This window comes from Hevea brasiliensis, chromosome 3 (assembly GCF_030052815.1).
Source record: "Hevea brasiliensis isolate MT/VB/25A 57/8 chromosome 3, ASM3005281v1, whole genome shotgun sequence".
Classification (NCBI taxonomy): Eukaryota; Viridiplantae; Streptophyta; class Magnoliopsida; order Malpighiales; family Euphorbiaceae; genus Hevea; species Hevea brasiliensis.
In genome coordinates this window covers 11,921,400-11,949,381 of record NC_079495.1, presented here as the reverse complement: position 1 = coordinate 11,949,381, position 27,982 = coordinate 11,921,400, and the positions used below count along the sequence as shown (strand labels likewise).

Genomic DNA, 27,982 nt, shown 5'->3' with positions numbered 1-27,982 from the left:
TAACAGAGGTCGAAGTAACTCAGCTGGCACCTAATGCTCGACCTTGATCTGCTAGCACACCAAACACTTGGAAACAAATTCTATAATGTCCCTCTTCATCTCTTTCCACCAGTAGTTCTCCTTCAGATTTTAGTACATTTTAGTACTACTAGGATGCATGGAGAAAGTAAAGCTATGGGCTTCCTTTAGGATTTTCTCTTTCAATTTTGGAACATCAGGGATACATATTCTACCTTGGTACTCAATTATTCTATCCTTCCTTATAGAGTAGTCAGATTCTCCCCCCTTTTGCAAATTAAGCAAGATCTTCATTAACTGATCATCTTTCTTTTGTGCCTCTGCCACCTCATCAATTTAAAGTGGCTTTACCATATCTTGATCCTTCACTCTCAACTGATAATACCCTGACCTTAGATCAATTTTGGAGAAAACACTAGCACCCCTGAGTTGATCAAATAAATCATCAGTTCTAGGCAATGGATACCTTTTCTTAACTATGACTTTATTCAACTGTCAGTAGTCAATGCATTATCTAAGACTACCATCATTCTTTTTAACAAAAAAAAAAAAAAGGTGCTTCCCAAGGAGAAGAGCTAGGCCTAATAAAGTCTTTATTAAGTAGCTCTTGTAATTACACCTTTAACTCCTTTAGTTCTACTGGTGCCATTCTATATGGCGTCATGGAAATGGGATTTGTCCCAGGTAGAACTTCTATCCCAAATTCTACTTCCCGCTCCAATGGTAGCCCAGGCAAGTCTTCTGGAAAGACATTCTCAAAATCACTCACAGTGGGGATATCCTTAATGTTAGGACTCTCCAATTGTGTATCAACTACATGAGCCAAATAAGCCATACATCCACTCCTCGTTATCCGTTTAGCCATAGCTGCGGAGATTATATTAGATGGCATACTATGCCTTTGACCTTTAACCACAATATGAGCACATTCTGGGGTTTTGAAGGTCACTTGCTTCTATTTACAATCTACTGCTGCATGATGCCTCTGCAGCCAGTCCATTCCAATGATCACATTATAATCTTGGAATGGCATTTCAATTAAATCAACAGGAAACTCTACCCCTTGGATAACTAGAGGACAATCTCGAAATACTCTATTAACCTCAACCTCTTTCCCCATAGGGCTAGAAATAAGCACATCATAACTCATGCGAACTGGCTCTACATTAGCATGACAATACAATGCAGCACTAACATATGAGTGTGTGGATCCAGGATAAAACAGCATAAATGCAACTGAGTTAAAGAGAGAAAATATACCGACAACCACATCCGGTGCATCAGCCTCATCCTTCTATCGGATAGCATAAACCCTTGCCGGTGTACCAGAACCTCCTGGCTGATCAATAGTGGCTGATGGGGATGCTCGTGAACTGCCTCCTTTACCCCTCCTCGGTCCATCAATGGTAGGAGTCTGTGGTCTCCTTTTATCTGAACTGGGGCCATAGTAGTTCTGAAAAATCTCCTAAACATAAATTTTTCCAAAAAAAAAAAGGCAAATTTTGTAAGAAAAATATTTAAGGAGCAATTTCTAAAAACATGATTTTAAGATCGATTGGTGTGCCTCAACTGATCTGACCAGTTAGATAAATCAAATTTAAATTATTTTTGTGAATAAAGTGATTTTAGTATATTTTTAAAAAATAACAACTATCATTAATATAAAAGAGAATTTAATAATTTATTTATTTAATTACGTCGCAAATTAATTAAAAAATGTAACACTAAAATAGGTGAAAAATAGTTTAAATTAAATTAATGAAGAGAGTTTTGAATGAAAATTAATTTAATTGTAATAATAATAATAATTTATCATTATGTAAAAGTAAAGTTAATTAAGAAATAAATTTTAAATTATAATTAACGTATTAAATTAAAAAACTATAAAAATTATATATTATCATGTAGGAATATTTCGCCAGTATTAATATATTTTTTCAAATTTTGCATGCATACGCAACTCAGCAATATTTTTAAACTTGGATCATTCAATAAGTTGATTAAGTCATAAGTTGGTCCCTATAATCATCTCAATTTGTTCAATAGCAACAATTAATCAACTAAAATTTTAAAAATTATAATTAAAAATAAGGTGACAAAATACACGTTAAGGCTCCAATTGTTTCACAAAAAAATAACTTGTATATAGAAAATATTTTTTATAGAAAATATTTTTCAAAAAAATATTTTCTACGAAAATATTTTTCGTTGTTTTGTTGCAATGTTAAATTAATGAAATGTGTTTATTTTATGTATGTATAAATTTGTTCACATTTTAATAAGATCATTAAAGTTTAAAAAACGGAAAATGACTTCATCTTTTTGAAAATGGGAAGTCATTTTCCTAAAAATATGACTTAGTTTTCTCTTTGATCAGAAAAATATTTTCCGTTGATCAATTTTTTTAAGTACTCCAAACACAAAAAAATATGAAAAATGTTTTCTAGTAAAATATTTTCCATAAAACAAACATAGCCTAAAAATAAAATTTAATTACACTAAAATGTTATAGGCTTGATTTCCGGTTAAGCTAGTTATCCGATTTTTAAACAATATTAAAAAATTTAATAGTTAAATGTTTGTTAGATAGAGCTTGAAAAGAAAAATAAAACGTAATTTCAAATGCTAGTATATTATGATAGATTTAAGCAACAATTCTAAAATGTGTAACTAATTAATTTATCTACATAAATACAACCTCAAAACTGCCTATAAAAATCTTTCATTCTTAACACTTGCTATCAATAGTACACCTTCACTAATCTTTGCCAATTACCGACCCAATTTTTGTAAGGACATGTTTGGAATCACTATTTCCTTTTCTTCTTTTTTTCCTTGTCGAAATTATATAGGCTTGTGACCATAAGTAAACCAGTTTTCACACACCATATTTAGGTCTATTTTTACATATCTTACCAATTAAATTGGATAATGGCAAAAAAATATTCTGAAACTTCCTCGTTTTATAATTGTATCCTGAATTTCTTTTTTTGCAACCTGAACTATTGACAATAGTGCAATTGTACCTTCCATTAACCACACTAATAGAAATTAATAGAATTTTCTTCTTATCTATATTGATCCCGCAAATTAAACTTAAACCTTATTAATCTAATGTAATTAAAAGAGATAAATTGTTGAGGTGACAATTTTAATCTACGGGTAAACAATTATATTTTAATTTACGTGGCATTTTCTATGAAGAGATTTATTTGCTTTATATTCATTTAAGTATTATTGTTGTTGCCATTACCGCCTCAAGTTTTATGATTTAAATGATTATTTCCAAATCAATTAGTTAAATTTATCATTTAAAAATTTATTATATTGATTTTTTTATCAAAGATATAAATAAAATTGTTTTTTTCTTTAATGTTCATAAATCTCATAATATGAATATATTTATCATGAATTATTTTTTTCCCTCTTTTACAAGTTCTTAGCTAGTATGCTTGGTCAAATGTTATGCACTAATTTATAACATCTATGAATAAATCTTTACTCATTTTAGTTGAATAATATTTTAGTAAAATAATTTTGGAGAGATTAATAATTTAATTAAATAAAATTGAATTAAGATTTTATGATTTCTTAATAATTATAATTTGTAATAATATTATATATAATTTAATTAAATAAAATTAAATTAAGATTTGAAAATTTCCTAATTATTATAATTTATAAAAATATTTTTCATTTAAAATATGATATATTTAATAGAATTAATTTGAATTAAGGAGAGATTATCAGAATTATAATATAATATGTGATAATTTTTATAACCGTATATAAAAAGATCTTATTAATATCAAAATAGTTTTACCTAATGAGAATATTAAGTGTATTTAATTAATATTTATTTTAATTTTAAAAATTTTATAAATATCCTTTTAATATTTTTAATATTTCAATTAATTATAATGAAATTTATAAATGCTAAATTTAAAATTTATAAAAAAAAAAAAATTGAAGTGATATTTTAAAAATAAAATTTTAAATACATCATATGCAGTACGCGGCTATTTAGCTAGTACTAATATATTTTCTTTAAATTTAGCATAAATACGCAACTCAACAATATTTTTAAAATCGGATCCTTTAATAAGTTGATTGGTTCATCACATTATTCATATAATCATCTCAATTTGCCCAATAGTGAAAATTAATCAACTAAAAATTTAAAAATTATAACTAAAAAATTAATCAATAAGATGATAAAATATCTATTAAATGTAAAATTGAATTTGACTAAAAAGTTGTAGGCTTGATTTCCAGTTTAACTCGTTAATCCGATTTTTAAAATAATATTAAAGAATTTAGTAATTAAATTTTTGTTAGATTGAGTTTGAAGAGGAAAATAAAATGTAATTCAAATGCTAGATTATGATAGATTCAATCAACAATTCCAAAATGTTGGTTTTCGAGAGAGAGAGATATATATATATATATATATATATATATATATTAAGGCGAATGAATCTACATTTTAAATAAATAGGTAATTTGTAATATTAATTAGTAATTAAATCAGTAGGCTAACAAATCATTACAGCTATATCTAGAATTTATAGGAATTTAATTAATTATGATGTGTAACTAATTAATTTAGCCACCTAAATTATTCCAAAATTGTAGAATTTCTAAAACATATTCTAACATAAATAGAGTGTAAAACAAAGTTAGCAAGCTATAATGATTTCTTCCCATATTCATCAAATGCAACCTCACAACTCCCTATAAGAACCTTCCATTCTTAACACTTGCTATCAATAGTATACCTTCTAAATTCTTTGTCAATTTTGGCAAGGACATGTTTTGGAATCACCATTTTATTTTCCTTTTCTTCTTTTTTCCTTGTCAACATTTTTTAGGCTTGTGATGATAAGTAAGCCAGCTTTCACACACCATATTTAGGTCTATTTTTACATATCTTACTAATTAAATCGTGATAATGGCAAAAAAAAAAAATCCTAAAGTTTACTAATTTTTGTAATTACACCTTAATCTTTTTAACAATTGCATACTAAATTATTGATAACAATGCAATTGTACCCTACCGTTAATTACAAGGTTAAAAATTAATAGAACTCTCATTTTAACTATATTAGACCCCAAATTAACCTTAAACCCTAATAATCTAACCTAATTAAAAGAGATAAATTGTTGAGGTAGTAGTTTTAATTTACGGATAAACAATTATATTTTAATTAATGGGCAAATTATCTCTTTTAATTAGATTAGATTATTAAGGTTTAAGTTTAATTTTGAGGGATTAATATAGTTAAGATGAAATTTATATTAGTTTCTAATGGTGTAATTAGCGAAAAGGATACAATTGTGCTATTATCAACAATTTAAGGTGCAGTTGTTAAAAATAAAGGTTCATGTTATAATTATAGAGATGAGTAAAGTTTGGAAATTTTTGGCCATTTTTCCAATTAAATTCAGCAATTCATCTTTCTATATTGACAGGAGATGTACCCACACTTATCCAATATTTTATTTTTTTCATATATTTTTAAAATTTTTAATAGGAAAAAGATATTGAGATTTGAATGTATAATCTTATACTCTATTATTTATACTATAAAAGGTTTTCTTGGTGCATGCATGTAATTAAGCACCCATGCGTTAAATAGCAAAAGTTCCCAAAAAGGCAAATTATACCTACTGCCTACGTAATTAGAAGAACCCTAATTTGGATAAAATGCTAGAAATAGAATCCAATCTGTCACCTTTTCATGACCTATACGAATTCTGGTCATTCTTCCTTTCTTTCATTAGACCCACAGAATCCTTATCAATTCAGCGCACATAGTTATATATAGCGACTGCATAATTAAGTAATTAATTAATTATATTTCTTCTTCTTGTTTCTGAATATGTATATATATAGATGTATTCCATTCCTCTGATTACAGTGTACTCTTGTTAGCCACATACCCTTTAATTAGATGACAGAAGAGAGGAAAACAATGGGCACAGGGAAGATAGAGATGAAGAGGATTGAAAATTTAAATAGCAGACAAGTCACCTTCTCTAAGCGACGCAATGGGTTGCTCAAGAAGGCTAAGGAATTGTCTGTTCTCTGCGATGCCGAAGTTGCTGTCATAGTCTTCTCTAGTACTGGGAAGCTATACGAATTCTCTAGCACTAGGTAACTATCTATCTATCTATCTATTTTTCTTTCTCTCTTTTTTATAGATGTTATTGTTTTGATTCTAAAATCAGTTATACATACATACTTACATATCAGTTCTACATACATACATACATATACACACACCCACACACACACTAGCAGAATAAATGTTTGAACATTCTCTAGTAGAGGTTCATTTTCTTAACACCAATTGTTTGTTTATTTTGGAAGCATGGAGAACACTCTCACAAGATACTGCAAAGGCGTGGATTTAAAATGGCTTGAACTTTCTCCTGATGAACATGAAATAGAGGTATGTTAGCAACAAAAACACATATTTTGAATCATTTGAGAGTCCCTGATGAACATGATGATTGTTTTGTGAGAATCATTTCAGAAACGGAAAGCAGAAAGTGCAAAAATGAATGCACTGAAAGATGAAGTCTCACAACTACGGTTGACATGCTCGTAAGTGAGGATGAATTAGTCTGAATTTGAGGCAATTAATCTTCAGTTTCTAATAATCTAATGTTATTTACAGGCAGATGATGGGTCAACAACGTTTGATGCAATTTAATCGCCTGAGCTTCAAAGAACTGCACCACCTAGAACGTCAATTGAGTGAAGGGTTACACTCTGTTGAGGATAAGAAGGTACAATTTTAATAGAAACATTTAATCAGTATCAATAATAATTAATCTTATGTATTAAAAAATGATCATATGAAAAATCTAGATTAAATTGAAATTTATTGACAGTTAAAGTTTTCATCTGGTAAAACTATAAACAGTTTAGTACAATAAGTTTCACTTTTGTAATAATTTAGCCCCTGGTTGTTTTATTATTTGTAACAAAGTAGTCCCTTAAAATATATAGATTGCAGGTAATTAATCAAATTAACTAGCTAGAAATTTTGCCAACATGTATATAATCTCCTTAGTTTCCTTTCTTTTTATATTAAATCTTTTGATTTTTGTCAGGTGCAGATGATCATTGAAGAGAATGAAAAGCTGCGGAAACAGGTAAATTTTAATTAATTAGTCAATTAAATTATGATAAACCTGATTTAATGAAACATGTCAGTGTAAAAATATTTTCATATTTGATAGAATTTTATGTACTGATTAATTAATTATAGTGGAGGAGCTTCAACGAAGTTCATCATTGTCAAAATCAACATTGCTGGAGTTTAATCCATTCGAAAGGAGATTCTCTGTTGCAAGAACTGCTAGCAATGATGGAGGAGAGAAGGAAGAAGAAAGTGATAATGATATTTCAGTGACTTGACTGAAACTTGGGTATGTTCCATGCATCTCCATATATACTTGTTTAAAATTTAGATAAATTTAAATAAAATATTATTTTTTAGAATAATTAATTATGTTTACTTAATTTTCTTTTCAAAAATTTAAATTAACAAACAGTTAAATTAAATTATATGAGTCATCAGTTTAATTTTCAATTGAATCTTCAATTTTATCCTTTTAAATTTTATGTGAACTAAAAAAAATTACATACAAATTTGAATCAAATTAATGAAATAAATCAAAATTTATTATCTCAAATCTTAGTTAATTTTCATTCTTTTAAAACTTTTTTCTTTTTGTTGTTCTTACAGGCTGTCTTGTGATGGTAATAAGAAGAGGAAAGCAAGTAAGAGTGAGTCCATGTGTAACAATTCAGAGAGTCAAGTGGGCTCAGAGCGATTCACTATGAGAAGAAATCATTTTTATGCAATTGTTGCATGTAGAAAGAATAGGTTTTAATTTTTAATAAAGATGGAATTCATATGAACTCCATCATGATTAATTACTGAAATCGCAATGGTACTCTAAAATTCTTGTCATGAAAAGAAAAATGCTTGTCATAAAAATCTGACATCAAAGCATTTTAATTTCTTTTCACTTGATTTTTTGTCATGAATTGAATAATATCATGGTTTTTTTTTCCCCACCGAATTCATAATAACTCTGTTGTAGCGTCAATTAGAACATGATAATTTAGCTTTAAATGTAATAAGCAGCTTGCTTATTCACATAAATTTGGCGACAACCAAACAAAAACTTTTGGTTGAACAAAAAGGGAATGGGACAGAGTGAAGACAAGGATCAGAGTGCTTTGATACTTATGAATGTGCATTTACATCTTATAAATATTTTACCATCGATGTTAGGGGTTTACAAAAAAACTGCTAAATCAGAAAAATCGATCAACTCGAATGAATCTAAGCTGAAGTTAATGATTTTATACATTTAAATCTTGGTTACATTTTGAAAATAATTATAAATCGAATTTTCAGTTTGATTTCGGATTAACATAATAAAAATTTAATCTAAACCATGTGTGTATATATATTATATTAAAGAAACATAAAAATAACATTATTTTATTTTTTTCATTTTTATTAACTAATAAATTTTAAATTAATATATATATATATATATATATATATATATATATATATATATATATATATATATATATAAAAGGTTGGATGAGAGTTGAATTATAAATCTAAAAAGTATTAAAAGAAGTGAAAACCATAAAATCAATCCAACTCGTTTAATATGAAAATTGAATATATGTTATTATATAATTTAATTTGTTCATATTGGTTTGAATATCGTTTTGAATATTGTTAAAACCAACTTTTTGAATTTGGTTTAATGAAATACAGGAAATCCATCCAAATCTAGCCATGTAATATAACATTCCTAGCCCATTAAACAACTAATAAGAGCCCATGAAAAAATAATTTTAAGGGCCCATAAGAAATCTCTAGAAAATAGTAATAATAATAATAATAATAAGCTAAAATGAGCAGATGAGGGCGTAGTCCAATTTTTTTTCGAGCAGAAGCAGGAACTCCACAACCACTAAGCTAAATTTCCCTTTGCTCCCTTCCTTCACTTCCAGTTTTCAAATCAACCCATAAACCCACAAAATTCAATAGTTAAACACCCATTTCAACAAAAACCCTAACCCAAAACCCATTTTCCACTTGCAAGAGTAGCATATTCAATTTTTAAATGGGAAAGTTCTTCCTTCTTTTCTTGCTAATTATTAAAATTTATTTTGATATTCCATTGTTCTATGGTAAGTCCTTGGCATGAGATTATGAGGGAGATAGGTTTTGTATTAAATTAGTGGGTAAAGTTTTATTTTGAAATGATTGGTTTCTAGGGTTAATGAAAATGTAATTTCTAGCTAATAGGTGTGTGCTCTTTAATAGGTGAAATTGAAAGTTGATATTTTTTATATGGAGAGGATTGGATTTAAATTTTTAAGTCTTAAATGCTAGGTTGAGAATGGAGAAAATTAAAGTATGAGGTGGTTGATTTTAGAAATAATAATGGATATTAATTATATTCATGTTAGCAAGAATTTTGATTTAATTTTGGATGATATTTTAGCATGAAGTGCTTAAGGAGAGGAAAGATATGTTGAATGGAGAAGAAGAAATAAATGAAAGAAAAAGGTAGATTTTTATAAATATTTTGTGTAGGCTTGGAATTGGCATTTTAAATTAATTGCAACATATTGAGGATTGCTGAGCATTTGGAATAATTTTAGGGAAACATCCACCGGAATGCTGTTAGATTTTTTTTTTTTTAGAATTTTGAAAAATGAGTTATGCATTTCACCTTCCATATTCTCATTCTAGATTTAAATTCATTCATTGATTCTTTTTTTTTTTTTCCTCTCTAACCTTAGGAGAGGATCTAGTTCTGTAGTATCCTAGGGGAGCTCCACTGGTCTAAGCTCCATTATATATGTTTTTAGTACAGGTGAGTAAATAAATATGTAACACTAGTATTTTATTAAACATATCTTTATGTATTTTATTTTCGTCATGCAAAAATGGGAATGGATAATGGTAGATTTGTGTTCTTTAATAAATAAAATGATTAACTTTACAACTGAATAAATTGCTGAATATACTATAAGTATGCACCAAATAGATAGCATTTTAATGACAGATGGTTTATTTTCAGCTCAACTTATACTTATACTGTCTTTGGGACAACGCTTGATATACACATAGCCTTTGGGGCGTATATCAAGTGGTCATCCTTTAGGAGTAGCTCTACACATGTGTATGACTAGCATTTTGATTTCTCTTATGCCGTTAGTGTCATCATAGAGTCCAAGATGCTAGCATTGCTATCAGGTGCTGGCATTTTTATTTTTATTACACTTGAGATGCCAGCATTATCTATAAGAAAGCATGTTATGATTGTATGCGGATTTTATAGATTTTATGATGTTTTAGCAAATTTATTTAGAATCATTGTTACAACAAATATTTTATTTCAACTTAATTATGTGATTTTAGACATATGATATTTATTGAATTTTCTTAATTTAGCATCGCATGTTATATTAATAAGTATAAAAACCTTATATGTTCCCCTTTTGTTATTTATTTATCCACTCACAGAGTGGTTGTACTCACCCTTTATATTGTTTAACATTTCATATTCTTTTTGTTGATTCTACTTCTACTAGTTCTTATTCATTAGTATTGTCCTTTCTTTCACTTCACCAACTATAGAGTTTAGTGGACGTCGAGCCAATATTTTCCTTTTGTAAGACTCTTTCTTTTTGGATTGTAATATATTAATTTATATGCTCAGGCTATTAGACATTTATGGTCTATAAATATTATTTTAATCCTCACAGAGAGGATAATTATGCTCTAATGTAATAGTTATGCTTACTTAGCATGAAGTCACTCTCAAGTATATTTTTCCAAGTTCTGAACATGTTTATACATGTTCAACTAGTTATATTTTTAAAAGAGACTTTGTCAGTTTTTTGAGTTACATCTATCTTTATGGGATAGGGATGAGTATGACATTTAATGGTATCATAGCATAGGTTTATATGTTCTATAAACCCTTCTACATCAAGTGTCAATTTCATTGATTTTATCCTGATATTCTGTTACTTGTATTTGTTTTACAGAACAATACCACCCAAAGTAGTTGGTAGTAGAGGCTATGGTGTTAACCATGGCCGTGGTGCTTATAGAATTAGATTACTTAGTGTTGGCCAACCTCATAGGAATCCTGCAGTTCCACCTCCAACTCCAAAAGAGGTGGCAGATCATGAGTTACATAAGTGTGGAGATGAGCATGGTAATGCCGCTTCTCATGGGGTTGTATCGGTGCATATCCAGTTGCACTAACACCACCAGCCCTAGCAATTGCACCTCCTTTTGCACCTACAGCTGCACCTCTTATTCCACCTATAGCACTAGCAATCCCTTTTCTTTTGAACATAGATCTTAGTGCTTTTTGTGGCACAGATAGTTACAGCAGATATTAGAGCTAAGCCTACAGATCCATGGGAGGTAGTGGACCGTGATAGACGTTTGGAGGCTTATGAATTTGAAGGTTCTTCTATTGCTGATATTGCATATAAATGGTTGATGTGACACCCCTTGCCCTTCTACAGTATAGTCGAGTAAGATATGTCATACAGTGTACCGGAACACCCTATTTTATCTCAATAATTTTATTCTTCCTTAATTTATTTTTATCATAGTTATGAAGTATAATTTGTGAAATATAATTCATTTAAGTCATTTATTGAAATTATAATTTATTTGAGGTTTCGCAAATTTTATAGAAAATCCGGCAGAGTGCCGGCTAAAAATGGATAAAAAAGTTCTTCGGAACCTGTGAAAAACACTTCCAAAATTTTCAATCAATCCCAAACTCCATTTCATCAACAAAATCTCAGTATTTTTCAACACTATTTCCATTTCTCAATCATTCATTCATATGATATTCATGTAAAAGTCATCAATAAATATTCACTTTTTCATTTACAAACACAATTTCCATAATTTACATCAATACTAAAATACATTACATAAGTCTTAATTACACATGAGAAAATAAAAGTTAATTACAAAATACCAAAATAAAACCTAGTGTCCTCCTACCAATGCACTGATGACGGTGAGGTGACATGGACACTATGCAGAGTTGCAGAAGATCTCACCCAGTCTGTGGTCTACTGGGCTCTCGATCGGTCTCTCCAGAACCTACGCGTGGCAAAAAGCAATGCGCTAAGCAATAATGCTTAATTGTTCCAATAATAAAATAAAAAGAAATTACAGAAAATAAATATGCAGTGCATGTCCTGATGTCTTATGCAGACAATTTTTCTATCATTATTGGTAATCTTATTTATTTTGTACTTGTTATATTCATAATTTCATTAAATTTATCCACTTCCATTTTTTGGTTGCCCAAGTAACCTATCTTTGGATGATTTGGATAAGCGGGTAAGCCTTTGGGTATCTAGTACCTCGGGCCGTCATACCATCGGTCACATATGCATCTCCCGGTGTACAACAGAACAGCTAATAAGTTGTAATAACATTAGGCACAAGCCCAAGTATCAACACAATGTCAGAATGGCTAAAAGCCATAAAATCACATATTAACATAATGCCATGTGCAGTGCTGCTAACTGAACCCTATTGGCATGCCAACCTATCCAAACCAATCTTGCTAGGTGTACTAGGGCATGTTACACTTTTAAACTTTACAATTCTTGAAATTTAAGTTTAGGTGTTACTATTCATTTCATTAGTCAACTAAAATGTTGACTTTTACATAGACAATAGGTACATTGGTTCTAATACTCCCAACATACCACATTTTGTATTCTAAATTTGTTGGTATTGGTTTCCAATACCATTTCTAAGCTTAGTGTTAGTTGTTCAAAATTTTTAGATTTCAAACCTTGTGTTTACTGTTCCATTGGTCATTTTTATAGTAGGAATTTGGCAAAGTTGTCTTCATGAAAGTTGTTTCTTATTATGTCTAGTTACATTTCTTTTTTTTAATCACTCCATTTGGAATTTTGTAGCTCAAGTTATGGCCTAAATAACTGGCCGGATTGCAAACTTTCCAAATTTTCTGGACTGACCAAATCTACAATGTTTTGTGTAGTGATTGCAGGTCACTTTTTGAATATGTTATGGTCAAATTTTGGGTTAGGTTTATTCATGAAAGTTGTAGGTCTATATCTCAGCTTTCTGCTGGTAAAATTTTAGGTCAATTGGACCTTTCTACACTGGGTTATGACCAAATGAATAAACACTATTTATTTAGTTATTTTGCCCAGGCAGAATGCAAGTCACCCGGATTAGGGTAATTTTTAGGTTAACTTGGTTTGGTTTTCTGGGCAAGGTTTCTATACCAAAGTTGTGCTATTATGTGTCTAGTTTCATGTCCAATTGGTCTTGCACCAATTGAACCTCTACAATTCCATTTATAACTGTCCAAACCTGCTGTACTCATGCTCAGTCCTACAGGTCAGCCAAGGCAGCTCACCCATACACAAATGCCAATCCTCAACTCACTTTATTTCCTCATCATACACATTCAAATGGTCACTAATTGACCATTACAAGGTTAATGAACCATCACATGAGCAAACCCTAGAATTGTTCAAGTGTCCAATTTTTTTTCATTTCATACATGCACAATTCTTGCATTTCACTTAATTATGTTCAATACCCCATCCACTACCAAAGGCTGCTCATAACCATTTTTCTACCAAGAAAAATCATCAAACCCTAGTTAACCCTAGCTGCCAAAAATTGTAAGTTTCACACACACACTTGTTTGCTTTATTTCCTTATATTTCCTACACAATTCATGCCATTGAACATGAATTAAGGCAAAAGGAGTAATAGTTGGACACTAATCACAAGTGAGCAGAATTTTCTCCCTTCATAACTTCAGTTTCTTGGCTTTTCTTGGTAGCCAATCACCTTGCCAAGTTGTATAGACAAATTTTATTAAAGTGGACTTAGGGTTTCAAGTGAGATTTGGGTGGGTTATAAAGCTTAGATAAGCTTTAATGGTGGGAAAGGTTAGGGAAGAGGAAACGGCACAAAGAGGTAGGAGAAGCTGATGGGTTTTTTTTTCTGATTTTTCTTTCCTTTTTGTCTTCTTTAATTACTTAATTTAGTGGCTTTTAATTTTGATTGGTGGAGATAGAGGTGATGACATCATGTGATGTCAAAATTCAATTTTTCTTCATTTTTCCTTTCTTTTCTTTTCTACTCATTTTCAATTTGATTTTTAGCAATATTTATTCACATTTTATATCATGATAATTATTTACTTAACTGGACAAGTCGGCCAAAAATCACCTCTAAAGGCGAAATGACCAAAATGCCCTCCGTTTGGCTTAATAGACTAAAATTGTCTGTACTAATTAAAAAATTTTTCTAAGCATTTTCTTGGCATTCTAATGCCATAGGAACCTCAATGACCCTTTTTTGGAGTCTCAAAAATTATTTTATGAATTTTCTCTCGGGTCTAGGGCTCCTAATTGCGAGAACCGCAACTTCCCACTAGGTTACCCATCGCTAGGGCACCAGCTCATTTAACTTGGTTGTATTTTATTTCTAAAATTTTTCCTAAATTTTTCTTATTAATATTTGAGTTAATTATGGTTCCTCAATTTAGTTTAAATATTTTTCCGGACGTTCTAGCTGTCCAGATCGACACTAGTCATCGAAACGGTAGACTGTACAGAGTTGCTACAAGGAGTGTGTTACAGTTGAAGAGAATGATAAAGGTATTTGATTTGATGAAATTATCAAATATAGATAGGATGGATAATGTACATGGGCTGCTATAGGGTAAGGCATATAGTTGATTTGATGGCATACACCATAGACATGGGACTAAATTGACATGGGATAGATTTATGTTCCAATTCTATCATGAGCATTTGATTGAGAGCTACAAGAAAGGGAAATAAGATGCCCTTTTCAGGTTATTTTAGGGAGTCTTTTAGTAAGGGAGTATGTTGACCAGTTTCAAGATCTCTATTATTTATTTTAAACATCTTACCTTCTGAGGAAGCTAAATGTGACAAATTTAGACAGAGTATGCATGTTGGCATTAGATCATCCATGACTTGGTTTAAGGGTGGTAATTTCCATGAATTAGTAGAAATAGCTTTGAATGCTGAAAAAGTGAAATAATAAGAGAAAGAGTATGAAAAGAAAATGAGTAGGAAGCATGGGTAAAGTTCCTCATAAGGGTTCAGAGAGAGACAAGCTAAGAGAGGAGGTAGTTTATCTCAATCTAAAGTTGACTATAGTAATAGTGGCAGAGGTTCTCTTATGAATACAAGATAACAAATTACTCAACCCCAGGCTAGTCAGGGTTGAGTGGCACAGTCAATAGGTAGTTCCTTTGGGGCATAGAGAAAAAAAATAGGGACAAGGAAATAGTTCTGGCTCTGAGCAGAAGAAGAGATGTCTTCCATAGTGTGCCATTTGTGGCAAGGACCATGATTGAGAGTGTAGGAAGTTTGACTGGGACTATTTTGAGCGTGGTGCTCAAGGACATTTTAAGAGGGATTATCCTTTTCTTATGGCTAAAGGTAGTGTTTTTAGGCATGGATCAGTGGCACCCAAAAATCTACGAACTGATACAACACCACTACACTACAATATATGTTGGACCTAGTGTGAGTTAGGCTAGTGGGGCTATTTCATTTGCTTAGTCTAAACCTACAACAAAACTTGGTAGGCCCCACATGTAGGCTAGAGTCTTTACTATGACACAGCAGGAGGCACGAACATCTCTAAATGTAGTAATGAGTATGTTAAATATTTTTGGCAAAGATGCACACATTCTTATAGACCCTGGGTCCACTCATTCCTTTGTATCTCAATCATTTTCTATGCCTGCCAATAAAGAGTTGAAATCCTTAGATGATGGTTTAGTTATGGGTACTCTAGGTGGAAAGTTTGTTGTATGTGAGCATGTGTATAAGGACTGTGTTGTCAAGCTGGGTGATCATGAGTTATTAGTAGACTTGATTCCCTTTCATCTCTAGGATCTTGATGCTATCCTGGGCATAAATTAGTGATCTCACCATCATGCCACTTATCTCACCATCATGCCACAGTAGATTGCTTTGAGAAGTTGATGGTGTTTGATTGTCCTAAAGAGTACAAGTTCACTTTTCATGGAGAAAGGCATTTTCTTCCTTCTTGTGTGATTTCTACAATAGCTGCTAGGAAGATGCTTAAGAAAGGTTGTCATGCATACCTAGCCATATCATTAATAGTAGCCTAGAAAGGCCTAAGTTAGAAAACATACTAATAGTGTGCAATTTTCTTAATGTTTTCCCTGATGAGCTTCTTGGGCTGCCTCTAAATAGAGAGATTGAGTTCTCCATCAATCTGAACCCAAGTATAACTCTTATCTCTAAGGCACCATATAGAATGGCTCTAGCAGAGTTGAGGGAGTTAATAGTGTAGTTGCAAGAGTTACTTAATAAACACTTTATAAGGCCTAGTGTTTCACCTTAGGGAGCTCCTATGTTGTTTGTGAAGAAGAAGAATAGTTCCTTGAGATTATGCATTGATTATAGGTAGCTAAATTGAGTTACAGTGCGTAATAAGTATCCTCTAGCATGAGCTAATGATCTCTTTGATCAACTTTGAGTTGCTAAAGTGTTCTCTAAGATTGATTTGCAGTATGGGTATCATCAATTGAAGATCAAGGTGTTTGATGTACCTAAGAGGGCTTTTAGAACTCATTATGGGAACTATGAGTTTCTTGTTATGCCTTTTAGGTTAACCAATGCACTAGCTGCTTTTATGGACCTCATGAATAGGGTGTTTAACAACTTTGTCACTGTGTTTATCGATGACATTCTGCTGTATTCTCATAGTAAAGAAGAACATGAGAAGCATTTGTGTATTGTACTACAAACTTTTAGAAGCAAGCAATTACATGCCAAGTTAAGTAAGTGTGAGTTCTGGCTTGATAGAGTTGTCTTTTTGAGGTATGTTATTTCAGCAAATGGTGTATTTGTTGATCCTAAGATGATTGAGGCAATATTCAATTGGGATCCTCTAACTAATGCTATAGAAATTAGGAGTTTCTTGGGCTTAGCAAGGTACAATCGCCACTTTGCCCAACATTTCTCCATCACTATAGCACTATTGACTAAACTACTTAGGAAGAATGTAAAGTTTGAATGTACAGATAAATGTCAAGAAAGTCTTAAGAAGTTTAAGACATGTTTAACTTCAGCTCTAGTTTCCACTCTACCTTTGGGAGTAAGCCGGTTTGTGGTGTATAGTGATGCTTCTCGCAAGGGTTTAGGCTGCGTTCTAATGGAATGTTGGAAGGTGATAATTTATGTTTCTAGACAACTTAGACCACATGAATTAAATTATCCTATCCATAATCTAGAACTAGTTGTAGTTGTGTTTGCCTTAAAGAAATAAAGGAACTACCTTTATCGTGAGACTTGTCAGATTTTTATAGATCACAAAAGCTTGAAGTATTTCATCACAAAGAAAAGAGTTGAATTTGAGTCAAAAGTGATGGATTGAATTGCTTAAGGACTACGACTGTACTATTAAATATTAGCTAGGTAAGGCTAATGTGGTAGTTAATGCCCTTAGTTGCAAGCCCTTTAAAAATTTAGCTCATCTTATGGCTGTTCGACTTCCTTTGTTGTTGGAAATTCAATCCTTAAGGGTATAGTTAGTAGTGGATAATGCAAAGGCATTGTTGGCAACTGTCAATGTTAGGCCAATTTTGGTGGAAAATGTTAGAAAAGCACAAAACCAAGATGAAAAATTGGGCAAGATCATTAGTGAGGTGAGAAATGGCACGATACTCATACAAACTTTTCCCTAAGGAAGGATGGAACCTTGATGTTTGCTGATAGATTATATGTACCTAAGGAAGAAAGCTTGAAGAGAGAAATTATAGAGGAAGCTCATTGTTCTGCTTACTCTATGCATGTAGGTAGAACTAAGATGTATCAAGATCTTGGAGAAAATTATTGGTGGCCAAGTATGAAGAAAGAAATAGCAGACTTTGTGTCGAGATGCTTGGTGAGCCAACAAATTAAAACAGAGCATCAACATCCAATGGGGAAGCTGTAGCCACTTCCCATTCCAAGAAGGAAGTGGGAACACATTACCATGGATTTTGTTTCTGGGTTGCCTTGTAATTCACAAGAGCATGATACAGTGTGAGTGGTAGTTGATAGATTGACCAAATTAGCACACTTTTTGCCTATCAGGATGAATTACTCTCTAGACAAGTTAGCAGAAATCTATGTAAATAAGATTGTAAGACTTCATGGTGCTCCAATTTCCATTGTTTTATATAGAAATCTAAGATATTTATCTCGATTCTGGCCTAGCTTGCAATATGCTTGAGGCACTAAGGTGAAGTTTAATACTTCCTTCCACTCATAGATTGATGGTCAATCAGAACAAACTATTCAGACCTTAAAAGATATGCTTAGGGCATGTGTGATGGAATTTAAAGGAAGTTGGGACAAGTATACGAGTTTAATGGAGTTTGCTTACAACAATAGCTAGCATGCTAGTCTTGGTAGGCATCTTACGAAACGTTTTATGGAAAGGGATGCAAAACACTATTGTTTTGGACTGAAGTAGGAGAAAGAAAGCTAGAGGGTCCAAAAATGGTGCAACACACTACAAATAAGATTCAAATGATTAGAAGTAGATTAAAGGCTTCACAAGATAGGCAAAAGAGTTATGCAGATATAAAGAGATGAGATATTGAGTATAGTGTAGGTGATAAGTTATTCTTGAAGATTTTTCCTTAGAAAGGGGTTATACATTTTGGAAAGCATGGAAAGTTGAGTTCTTAGTTCATATGGCCTTATGAGTTTTTACAGAGGACTGGACCAATTGCTTATCATTTAGCTTTACCACTAGAGCTGTCACGAATTCACAACGTCTTCCATGTATCCATGTTAAGAATATATAAAATTTGGTCCTTCTCATGTCCTTTAGAGATAACCTATCGAGTTGAGAGAGGATTTGATTCATGAGGAAGAATTAGTGGACATAACTGCTAGAGAAGACAAAGTTCTAAGGAATAAGGTAATTCCTCTAATTAAAGTCCATTGGAACAACCACTTTAAAAAGGAAGCCACTTGGAAAAGAGAAGAGAATATATGGCTCTAGTATCCAAACTTGTTTGTTATACCTGGTAAATACATTTTGAAAATGAAATTTCTCTAACATTCTTGGCCCATTAAACAAGTAATAAGTCTCATTCTTTTTCGAGCAGAAGTAGGTAGCTCTACAAAACCACTAGCCAAATTTCCCTTTGCTCCTTTCCTTCACTTCTAATTTTTAAATCAACCCATATACCCATAAAATTCAATAGTTAAACACCCATTTCAACAAAAACCTAACCCAAAACCCATTTCCCACTTATGAGAGTAATATATTCAATTTTTAACTGGGAAGCTTTTTTTCTTGCTAAATTTTGATATTCCATTGTTCTATGGTAATTCCTTGGCATGAGAAATGAGGGAGATAAGTTTTATGTTAGATTAGTGGGTAAAGTTTTATTTTGAAATAATTGGTTTCTTGGGTTAATGAAAATGTAATTTCTAGTTATTAGGTGTGTGCTCTTTAATAGGTGAAATTAAAAGTTGGCATTTTTCATATGGAAGGATTGGATTTAAGTTTTTAAGTCTTAAATGCTAGGCTGAGAATGGAGAAAATTAAAGTATGACGTGGCGTATTTTGGAACTAATTTAATTATATTCATGTTAGCGAGAATTTTGATTTAATTTTGGAAGAGATTTTAGCATGAAATGCTTAAGGAGAAGAAAAATATGTTGAATGAAGGATAAATAAATGGAAGAAAAAGGTGGATTTTTATAAATATTTTGTGTAGGCTTCGAATGGGTGTTTTAAATTAATTGTAATGTGTTGAGGATTGTTGAGCTATTGGAATTTTTGGGAAACGTCTGGTTTATGCCATAATACTGCCAGATTTTTTTTTTTTTTGAATTTTAAAAAAAGAGTCATGCATTTCACATTCCATATTATCATTCTATATTTAAATGCCTTCCTTGATTCAATTGTTTTTATCTAACCCTAGGAGAGGATCCAGTTCTTGTAATAGATACTAGGGGTGCTACATCGGTCTAAACTCTATTCTTCATTTAGTATAAGTGAGTGGATAAATATATAACACTATTATTTTATTAAATGTATCTTTATGTACTTTATTTTCTTTATGCAAAAATGGCAATGGATACTGGTAGATATGTGTTCTTTAATAAATAAAATCAGAATTTAACTTTACAGTCGAATAAAAGGTCGAATATACTCTAAGTATGCACCAAATAGATAGCACATTGATGACAGGTGATTTTTTTTTAGCTCAACTTATATCTATACTATCTTTGAGACAACGCTTGATATATATATAAAGCCTTTGACGTATATTAGGTAGTCACCTTTTGGGGGTAGCTCTGCACATGTGCGTAACCAACATTTTGATTGCTCTTGGGTCGTTGGTGTCATCATAAAGCTCAAGATGCCAGCATGGTTGCCAGCATTTTTATTTTTATTGCACTTGAAATGCCAGCATTAACTATAAGGAAACATGTTATGAGTGTATGCGGATTTTATAGATTTTATGATATTTTAGCAAATTTATTTTAGAAACTTTGTTGTAACAAATGTTTTATTTCAACATAATTATGCGATTTGAGATATATGACATTTATTCAGCTTACTTAATTTAGCATAGTATATGGTATTAATAAGTATCAAAACCTTATATGTTCCCCCTTTGTTATTTATTTATCTATTCACTGAATAGTTGTACTCACCCTTTATATCATTTAACATTTCAGATTCTTTTTCGGTGATTCCACTTCTAGTAGCTCTTGTTCATTAGCATTGTCCTTTCTTCCACTTCACAAACTATAGAGTCTAGTGGAGGTCAGCCAACATGTTCCTTTATAAAACTTTGATTCTTTTTGGATTGTAATATATTAATTTATAAGCTTAGGCTGCTAGACATTTATGATCTGTAAAAATATTCTTTTGAACCTTATAGAGAGGATAAGAGAGGATAATTATACTCTGACGTAATAGTTATGTTTGGTTGGTGTGAAGCCACTTCCTAGTATAGTCTTCCAAGTTCTCAGCCGATTTAGACATGTTCAACTTGTTATATTTTTAGGGGAGACTCTGTAAGTTTTTTGAGTAACATCTATCTTTATGGGATGGGGATGGGTGTGACATGTGCAGCCCTAATTGATAGAATTAAGAAGTTCATTGAAGAGAATGAAAAGCTGCGGAAACAGGTAATTTTAATTAATTAATTAATTATTGATAAATCTTATTTAATGAAACATGTGAAAGTGTAAAATATTTTCATGTTTGATAGAATGTTATGTAATGATTTATTAATTATAGGTGGAGGAGCTTCAAAGAAGTTCATCATTGTCAAAATCAACATTTCTGGAGTTTAATCCATTTGAAAGGAGATTCTTTATTGTAAGAACTGCCAAAACTGCTAGCTATGACGGAGGAGAGAAGGAAGAAGAAAGTGATAATGAGATTTCAATGACTTCACTGCAACTGAGGTATGCTCCATTTATGCATCGCCATATATACTTGTTTAAAATTTAGATCAATTTAAATAAAATATTGATTTTTTAGAAAAATTAATTATGTTTACTTGATTTTCTTGTCAAAAATTTAAATTGACAAATGGTTAATTTAAATTGTATGAGTCATTAGTTTAACTTTCAATTGAATCTTCAATTTATTATTTTAAAATTTATGTGAACTAAATTAAATTACATACAAATTTGAATCAAATTAATGAAATGAATCAAAATTTATTATCTCCGATCTTAGTTAATTTTCATTTTTTAAAACTTCTGTTTTCTTTGTTCTTACAGGCTGTCTTGTGATGGTATTAAGAAGAAGAAAGCAAGTAAGAGTGAATCCTTGTGCAACGATTCAGGAAGTCAAGTGGGCTTAGAGTGATTCACTGTGAGAAGAAATCGTACTATGCAATTATTGTATGTACAATGAATATGTTTTCATTTTTAATGGGATTCATATAAACTCCATCATGATTAGTTACTACCATAAAATCATTGTAATACAACAATTGTACTCTAAAATTCTTGTCATGAAAAGAAAAAAATGCTTGTCGTGAAAATATGACGTCAAAGCATTTTAATTTCTTTTCACTCGATTTTTGGTCATGAATTGAATAATATCAATTTTTTTTTTCCACTGAATCCATCACAACTCTGATGTAGCATCAATTAGAACATGATAACTTAGCTTTAAACAAAAACTTTTGGTTAAACAAAAAGGGAATGACACAGAGCAAAGACAAGGATCAAAGAGTGCTTTGATACTTATGATTAGGGCTGAGCACGGTTCTTGGGAGAACTGAACCGAACCTGTGAACCACACCGAATTAACAAAAACTGTACCAAACCGAATTTATTTTGATACTTTGGTTCTATTCTGGTTCTTTACTAAGAACTGAATCGGAACTGTATCGAAATCGAACTGAAACTATACTGAATTGGAATCGAACCGAGAACCGAATTTATATATATGTTTTTCTATATTTTTTTTAGATATATTATATACTTTCAATATAATTATATATACTTATGTATGTATATATTATTATGAACTACATATAACTTAATATTACATTTCATTTTTCTATATTTTTTTAATAATTTTAGTTATAAATACATTAAATTACCTTATTTTTCTTAATTATAAATATACTATTATCTTATATATATATATATATATATTAATTCTTAATTATATTTGTATCCTATAGTTAAATATTATATGATTAACAAATAATTAAAATGTATATTATATGATATATTATGTATTAATAACTCAACTCAAAACTTAAATGCTGATACAAATATGACTTTTTAAGGAAGTAATTACATAAAATTATTTTAAGAATCGAGAACCGAACTGGAATCGTACCAAATCAAATCGGAACTGTAACGCCCTCACCGTAGGTAATCCGTACATTTTACTGTTCCGACGACTAATGTCTGTTCGAACTGTCAGGATGTTTGGAACTACACTTAAATTATAGTGAGGAGGCATAAATTAATGAAATAAATATTAAAAAAAATATAGGAAAAATTTTGAGAAATAAAATAAAATTTAGAGAATTTATTAATTGGTATAAAATAATAAAAATAACCCGATGAGCACCATAAAGGGCATTTTGGTCATTTTACTGCTAGATGTGATGTGACGCCCCTTACTCGTCTACTATATAGTCGAGCAAGAAATGCCACATTCGGTGCTGGAGCATCCTATTTTGTCTTGTCATGTCATGTCTATTGTAAATTTTAATGTCATTTAAATTAGGTAATTCATGTGTAGATTTTATATATATATATATCTTATTTCTGTGGAGATCCGGACCGAGTCTCCCCTGTTTTATTAGCGTCTGGTGGGTTTTCACTAATCACCTGTTAACGTGTCCACATTCATTTCACACATTTTCCTATCATGTTCTCTTTTATCATATCATTCACAACTATTTATGAGATCTCAAAATGAAGTATCATCTATTGCATTCATATGGAAATTCATAGATAATAAATTACAAGTTTTCATTTCAATCTTAAATTTAATTACAAGTCCAAAATGAAATACATCATGACTAGACATAATGAACCAAAATACTAGTCTATACATGGGCCCTACCAAAATACAAAAGACTGGTATGGTGACTCTGGTTAGTGGCAGATCTGGTCAGAACTCTGTCCGAACACTACTGTGGCGGCTGCTGATCTTCAGTGCCTACGCGATGGAAAACCAACGCTTAGTGGTGCATAACTTATAATAACAATAATTAAACAATTGAATTAATATCTGTAAATCATGATTTCTGGGTCTTTTACGTTTTTATTGCTCTTTGGAAACAATTAACATTATCGGGATCTTTTATAATTACTTATTGTATTTTAAGTCTTAATTAATTTTTATCAGTGCCCAAGAAACCTATAACAAATTATAAAAGATGGATGCACGGGTGTATACTGGTTAGACAGCCATATGTCTGTCCAGTATACGTCTGTCAGGCACGAGGCCAGCTGTAGGGCACGAGACCCGCTGTCAGGCTGTAAAGCCAGAAAAAAGTTAGGCACAATGGCCAATAGATAAGCATGCATATAGCCTGTAGAACAATCATATCAAACATATATTGTCAGTTCATGATTTGCTCTATAAGCAGTACTGCAATGTGTGGTCCTTAATTGGTATGCCAATCGATCCAACTATATACATATAAGCCTAGGCATACTTTGAGCAAATTAGTACTATTAAGCACTTATAGTTTTATTATTTCATGCTATGTACTATTAAGGGTTCATAACATATTTTTATTTCACTTCATGTATTACCTATGCTTAATACTATTTTCATGTTATTATAATAGGAACATAGGTCCCAAGCACTTATTCGTATAACTTATGTATTTATCACTCTCATTATTTTATGTCATGTACTATACATATTTATAGTATTGTTATTTCATATATGATGGAAAGATAGTTTCCAAGTGTATTTTCCTATGACTTATGTGTTTAGCAAACCATTTAGGTAAATTTACATTTTATGTATCAACTAATTTCATGTCACCTTATAGTGGAAAAGTAGGTTCCACATACCTATTTCATGTAATTTAGTGTTTAATGGCTTGTTAGGCTTAAATTCCTACTATAAGATAATTTATCTCATGGACCTTTCTTTAGTTTCAGTTTTTGTGTCTTACTTTTACCTTTCCATATAATCAGTTTGTAGCCACTGTTCGGCTACACTTCCTTCATGGAAGTTGTTCCTCTATGTCTTATCTTTATTTTCCCTTTTGAATCATATCAATTTGATTTTCAGAACTCAAGTTATGGTCGAATAACCATAACTGACTCATTCCCAGATTCTAGTTCCTTAACTAGGCAGCTTTTGGACTTAAATTTTACCTAATTAATGGAACAGGTTGCAATCACTTTTAGGCATGGTGATTTTCATAAAAATTGTTGCCCTATTTCTTATGATCATTGAGAAATTTGTATCACAATTTTTCAAGTTTTGTGGAATTATTTATGGCCAATTAACTAACCTGGGTTCATGTATCCTGTGCCAACAGGGGCTCAGTTTAGGACAGTGATTGCAGGTCCCTTTTTGAGATTCTTAAATTCATAATTTGAGGATGGTTCCTGAAACAAAGTTGTAGCCCTATTTCTTAGGTTTATAGAAAGGTATGGCTCATCTTAATTGGATTTTTCTAGTGGGAGTTATGACTAAAAGACTATTCTGGGGTCAAGTGAAGTTTGGTCAGATTGTAGGTTTTGATATAGTGACTTATTCTAACTGTTTGACCTAGTTCTCTCATTTTCTGGGTTTTGGTCAAAACACCAATTTTGTATGTCTGTGTCTTGTGGACATTTTTCCACTGGTTTCATTACATTTGAGTTCTTGTAGACCAAGTTATTGTCATTTTGCCAAAACTGATCAGGTGAGGTTAGGTCCAGCAGTTTCTAGGTAACCTAATTCTGGGCAGTTTTGTGACCCAACTTGGGCTAGCAATTTGGTTTGGTTTTTAGCATTTTTGGGCTCAGTGGTCCTCATGAAAATTGTAGCCCTATATCTAAGCTTTTCAATGGTATCAAATTCAGGTCATTTGGACCAATGTAGAGGGAGTTATGACTAAATGTGGTCATTTTCTGGGTTTGGTGCAGGTTAATCTGGATTTGGGCAGTATATAAGTCAAGTTTTGGACAAAATTTGGGCATGGTTTCTTCATGGAAAATGGGCTATTTTGGGTCTAGTTATACCTCCAATTGGCCTCATACCAGTTGGAGTCACATATTTTCAGTTATGGTTCAAAACTCATGTTGAACTCATTGAGTCCCAAAACCTGCAGAAAACAAGCACTCCCAATTTCAATTTCCTCCATCTTTCTTACTTCAATTAGCATGCATAGCACTTCTATAAGCAACAATCTCAACTCAACCAAGTCAATTTCAAGCATTTACATAAAGTCCCCACATCATATACATAAACCCTAATTCCAATCACCTAATTTACAGAAACTCAATTCTTTTACACTTCTTATCATATCAACTATTCAAACATCCTTATGGAACTATTTTTCATCATTTAAAAACAGCAAACCTCACAAGATTCATGGCTGCCAAAATTAGGGTTCTTCAATTCCTTTTTATTTGTTTTCATTTTCATAGAATACTCACTCATCTCATCATTCTTATAAGATTTAAAGAAGAGAGGGAGTGGTATTTTTGCACTTACCTTATGACCTAACTTGCAAACTTCAATTTCTCTTCTTCAAATGGGTATCTAAAGCTTCCTTATGGAGTGGGGAGAATTATTTGTGAAGAGAGCTATGGGCATTGATGGGTAAATGAAGAGGAAATCAAGCTTTATGCTTGATAACAATGGTGGGGAGGGAGAGACCAAGAGAGACAGCAAGGATAGAGAGAGAAGAGGAAGAAGAAGATGGTTGGTGGGGTTTTGTCTCTTGTGGGTATTTATATATATACATTTATGTGTACTTTATTGTTTTTAAATTTCATAAGTCTATTTCCTTTCTTTTCTTTTCTTTCCTTTTCTTTTCTTTTCTTCTCATTTTCCAAATTCAAATTCATAAATTTAATTTATGTTAATTATTTTATTTCCTAATTTTAATTTAACATTTAGGTCAAAATTCACCTCTAGGGGTGAAATGACCAAAATGCCCTTCATGGTGCTCATCAGCTTATTTTTATTATTTTATATCAATTAATAAATTCTCTAAATTTTATTTTATTTCTCAAAATTTTTCATATATTTTTTTAATTTATTTCATTAATTTATGCCTCCTCACTCTAGTTTAAGTGTAGTTTCAGACATCCTGACTGTCTGAACAGACATTAGTCGTCGGAACAGTAAAATGTGCAGACTACCTACGGTGAGAGCGTTACAATTCTTTCTCTCTAAATAAAATTTCATCCTCGAAATTTACACAGTGTAAATAATTGAGGGACCGCTATCTCCTTGTCTTTTCACCTTTTTGTGTTATAATACTTTACTTTTTCTTTAGTCTGTCTTATTAATCCTAGTTCTACAATCTTATTCTTATCTCGATTTACTATTGAAAATACGTAGCTCTACACAATATTCCTAAGTCGGTACTGTAATCTGTAGCTTACAGTACAAACATCAAGAGCATTGCATAGTTACCACGGTATATCCCAATAGACTAACTCTTTTTTTTTTTTCCTCAACTAGTTCTGTACTTATCTTATTTCATCTCATACACAGCCTCCTTCTCATTTCCATCTATTATCTATGATACGATCCTTTTCGATTGATAATCTACCATAACCTTATGGTTCAAAGGGTTGGTGACAAGCATGTCATCTTCTAACCCATCTCTCGGTATCATCTTTTAACAGGAGGTACAATGCATATATAGGGGTGAACATAATTAGGGTCTATCAATACATATTTAAAGGTGTTATAATTAGAAAATGTACCTCTGACAACGTCTACCAGGTCTAGCTCCTCTCGAGCAATAGCGTGCACACGTGGTGCTACTTCAGCCTTAGGCTGTTCTATAGTCTCAGAAGCTCTCTGTGATGTACCAGCTATCTTTGGTCTCATCGGTCTTCTACCCCTCTGTACTGTTGGGGCAGACCTCTGAGTCTGTGGTGGAGCTGTGGGAGCACTCCTCCGTGGGCAATCTCTCAAAAAATGCTCTATGGACCCACATCTGAAACATCCACCCATTAGCAATCTACACTTTCCTCTGCGGTTCTTTCCACAATGTGTACAAACTGGCATCGGGGTTGATCTCCGTGCTATAAGACCCGCAGAATTGCCAACTGATACACCCATCTAACCTCCTCTCCTCGGGGCAAATCGGAACCTCTGCCTCT

General features: G+C 31.6%; 2 protein-coding genes across 2 annotated transcripts; both read left to right on the top strand.

Annotated features, from left to right (window-relative positions):
* Positions 1 to 5,951: 5,951 nt before the first annotated feature.
* On the top strand, positions 5,952 to 11,600 carry LOC131178308 (agamous-like MADS-box protein AGL18). The gene is made up of 9 exons (XM_058143258.1): positions 5,952 to 6,175; positions 6,392 to 6,477; positions 6,568 to 6,628; positions 6,702 to 6,813; positions 7,141 to 7,182; positions 7,299 to 7,438; positions 7,779 to 7,919; positions 11,129 to 11,330; positions 11,472 to 11,600. The coding sequence occupies exons 1-9, from the start codon at positions 5,973 to 5,975 to the stop codon at positions 11,598 to 11,600; spliced, it is 1,116 nt and encodes a 371-aa protein (XP_057999241.1). The 5' UTR covers positions 5,952 to 5,972.
* A 9,650-nt stretch (positions 11,601 to 21,250) lies between these two features.
* On the top strand, positions 21,251 to 22,022 carry LOC110652106 (uncharacterized). The gene is made up of 3 exons (XM_058143257.1): positions 21,251 to 21,331; positions 21,444 to 21,613; positions 21,935 to 22,022. The coding sequence occupies exons 1-3, from the start codon at positions 21,251 to 21,253 to the stop codon at positions 22,020 to 22,022; spliced, it is 339 nt and encodes a 112-aa protein (XP_057999240.1).
* Positions 22,023 to 27,982: the final 5,960 nt, after the last annotated feature.

Coding starts and splice junctions, on each gene's coding strand:
- LOC110652106 (XM_058143257.1), top strand. CDS start 21,251: ATGGGGATGGGTGTGACATGTGCAGCCCTAATTGATAGAATTAAGAAG. Junction 21,332..21,443: donor ATGAAAAGCTGCGGAAACAG/GTAATTTTAATT, acceptor TATTAATTATAG/GTGGAGGAGCTTCAAAGAAG. Junction 21,614..21,934: donor ATGACTTCACTGCAACTGAG/GTATGCTCCATT, acceptor TTGTTCTTACAG/GCTGTCTTGTGATGGTATTA.
- LOC131178308 (XM_058143258.1), top strand. CDS start 5,973: ATGACAGAAGAGAGGAAAACAATGGGCACAGGGAAGATAGAGATGAAG. Junction 6,478..6,567: donor TGAACATGAAATAGAGGTAT/GTTAGCAACAAA, acceptor AGAAACGGAAAG/CAGAAAGTGCAAAAATGAAT. Junction 7,183..7,298: donor ATGAAAAGCTGCGGAAACAG/GTAAATTTTAAT, acceptor AATTAATTATAG/TGGAGGAGCTTCAACGAAGT.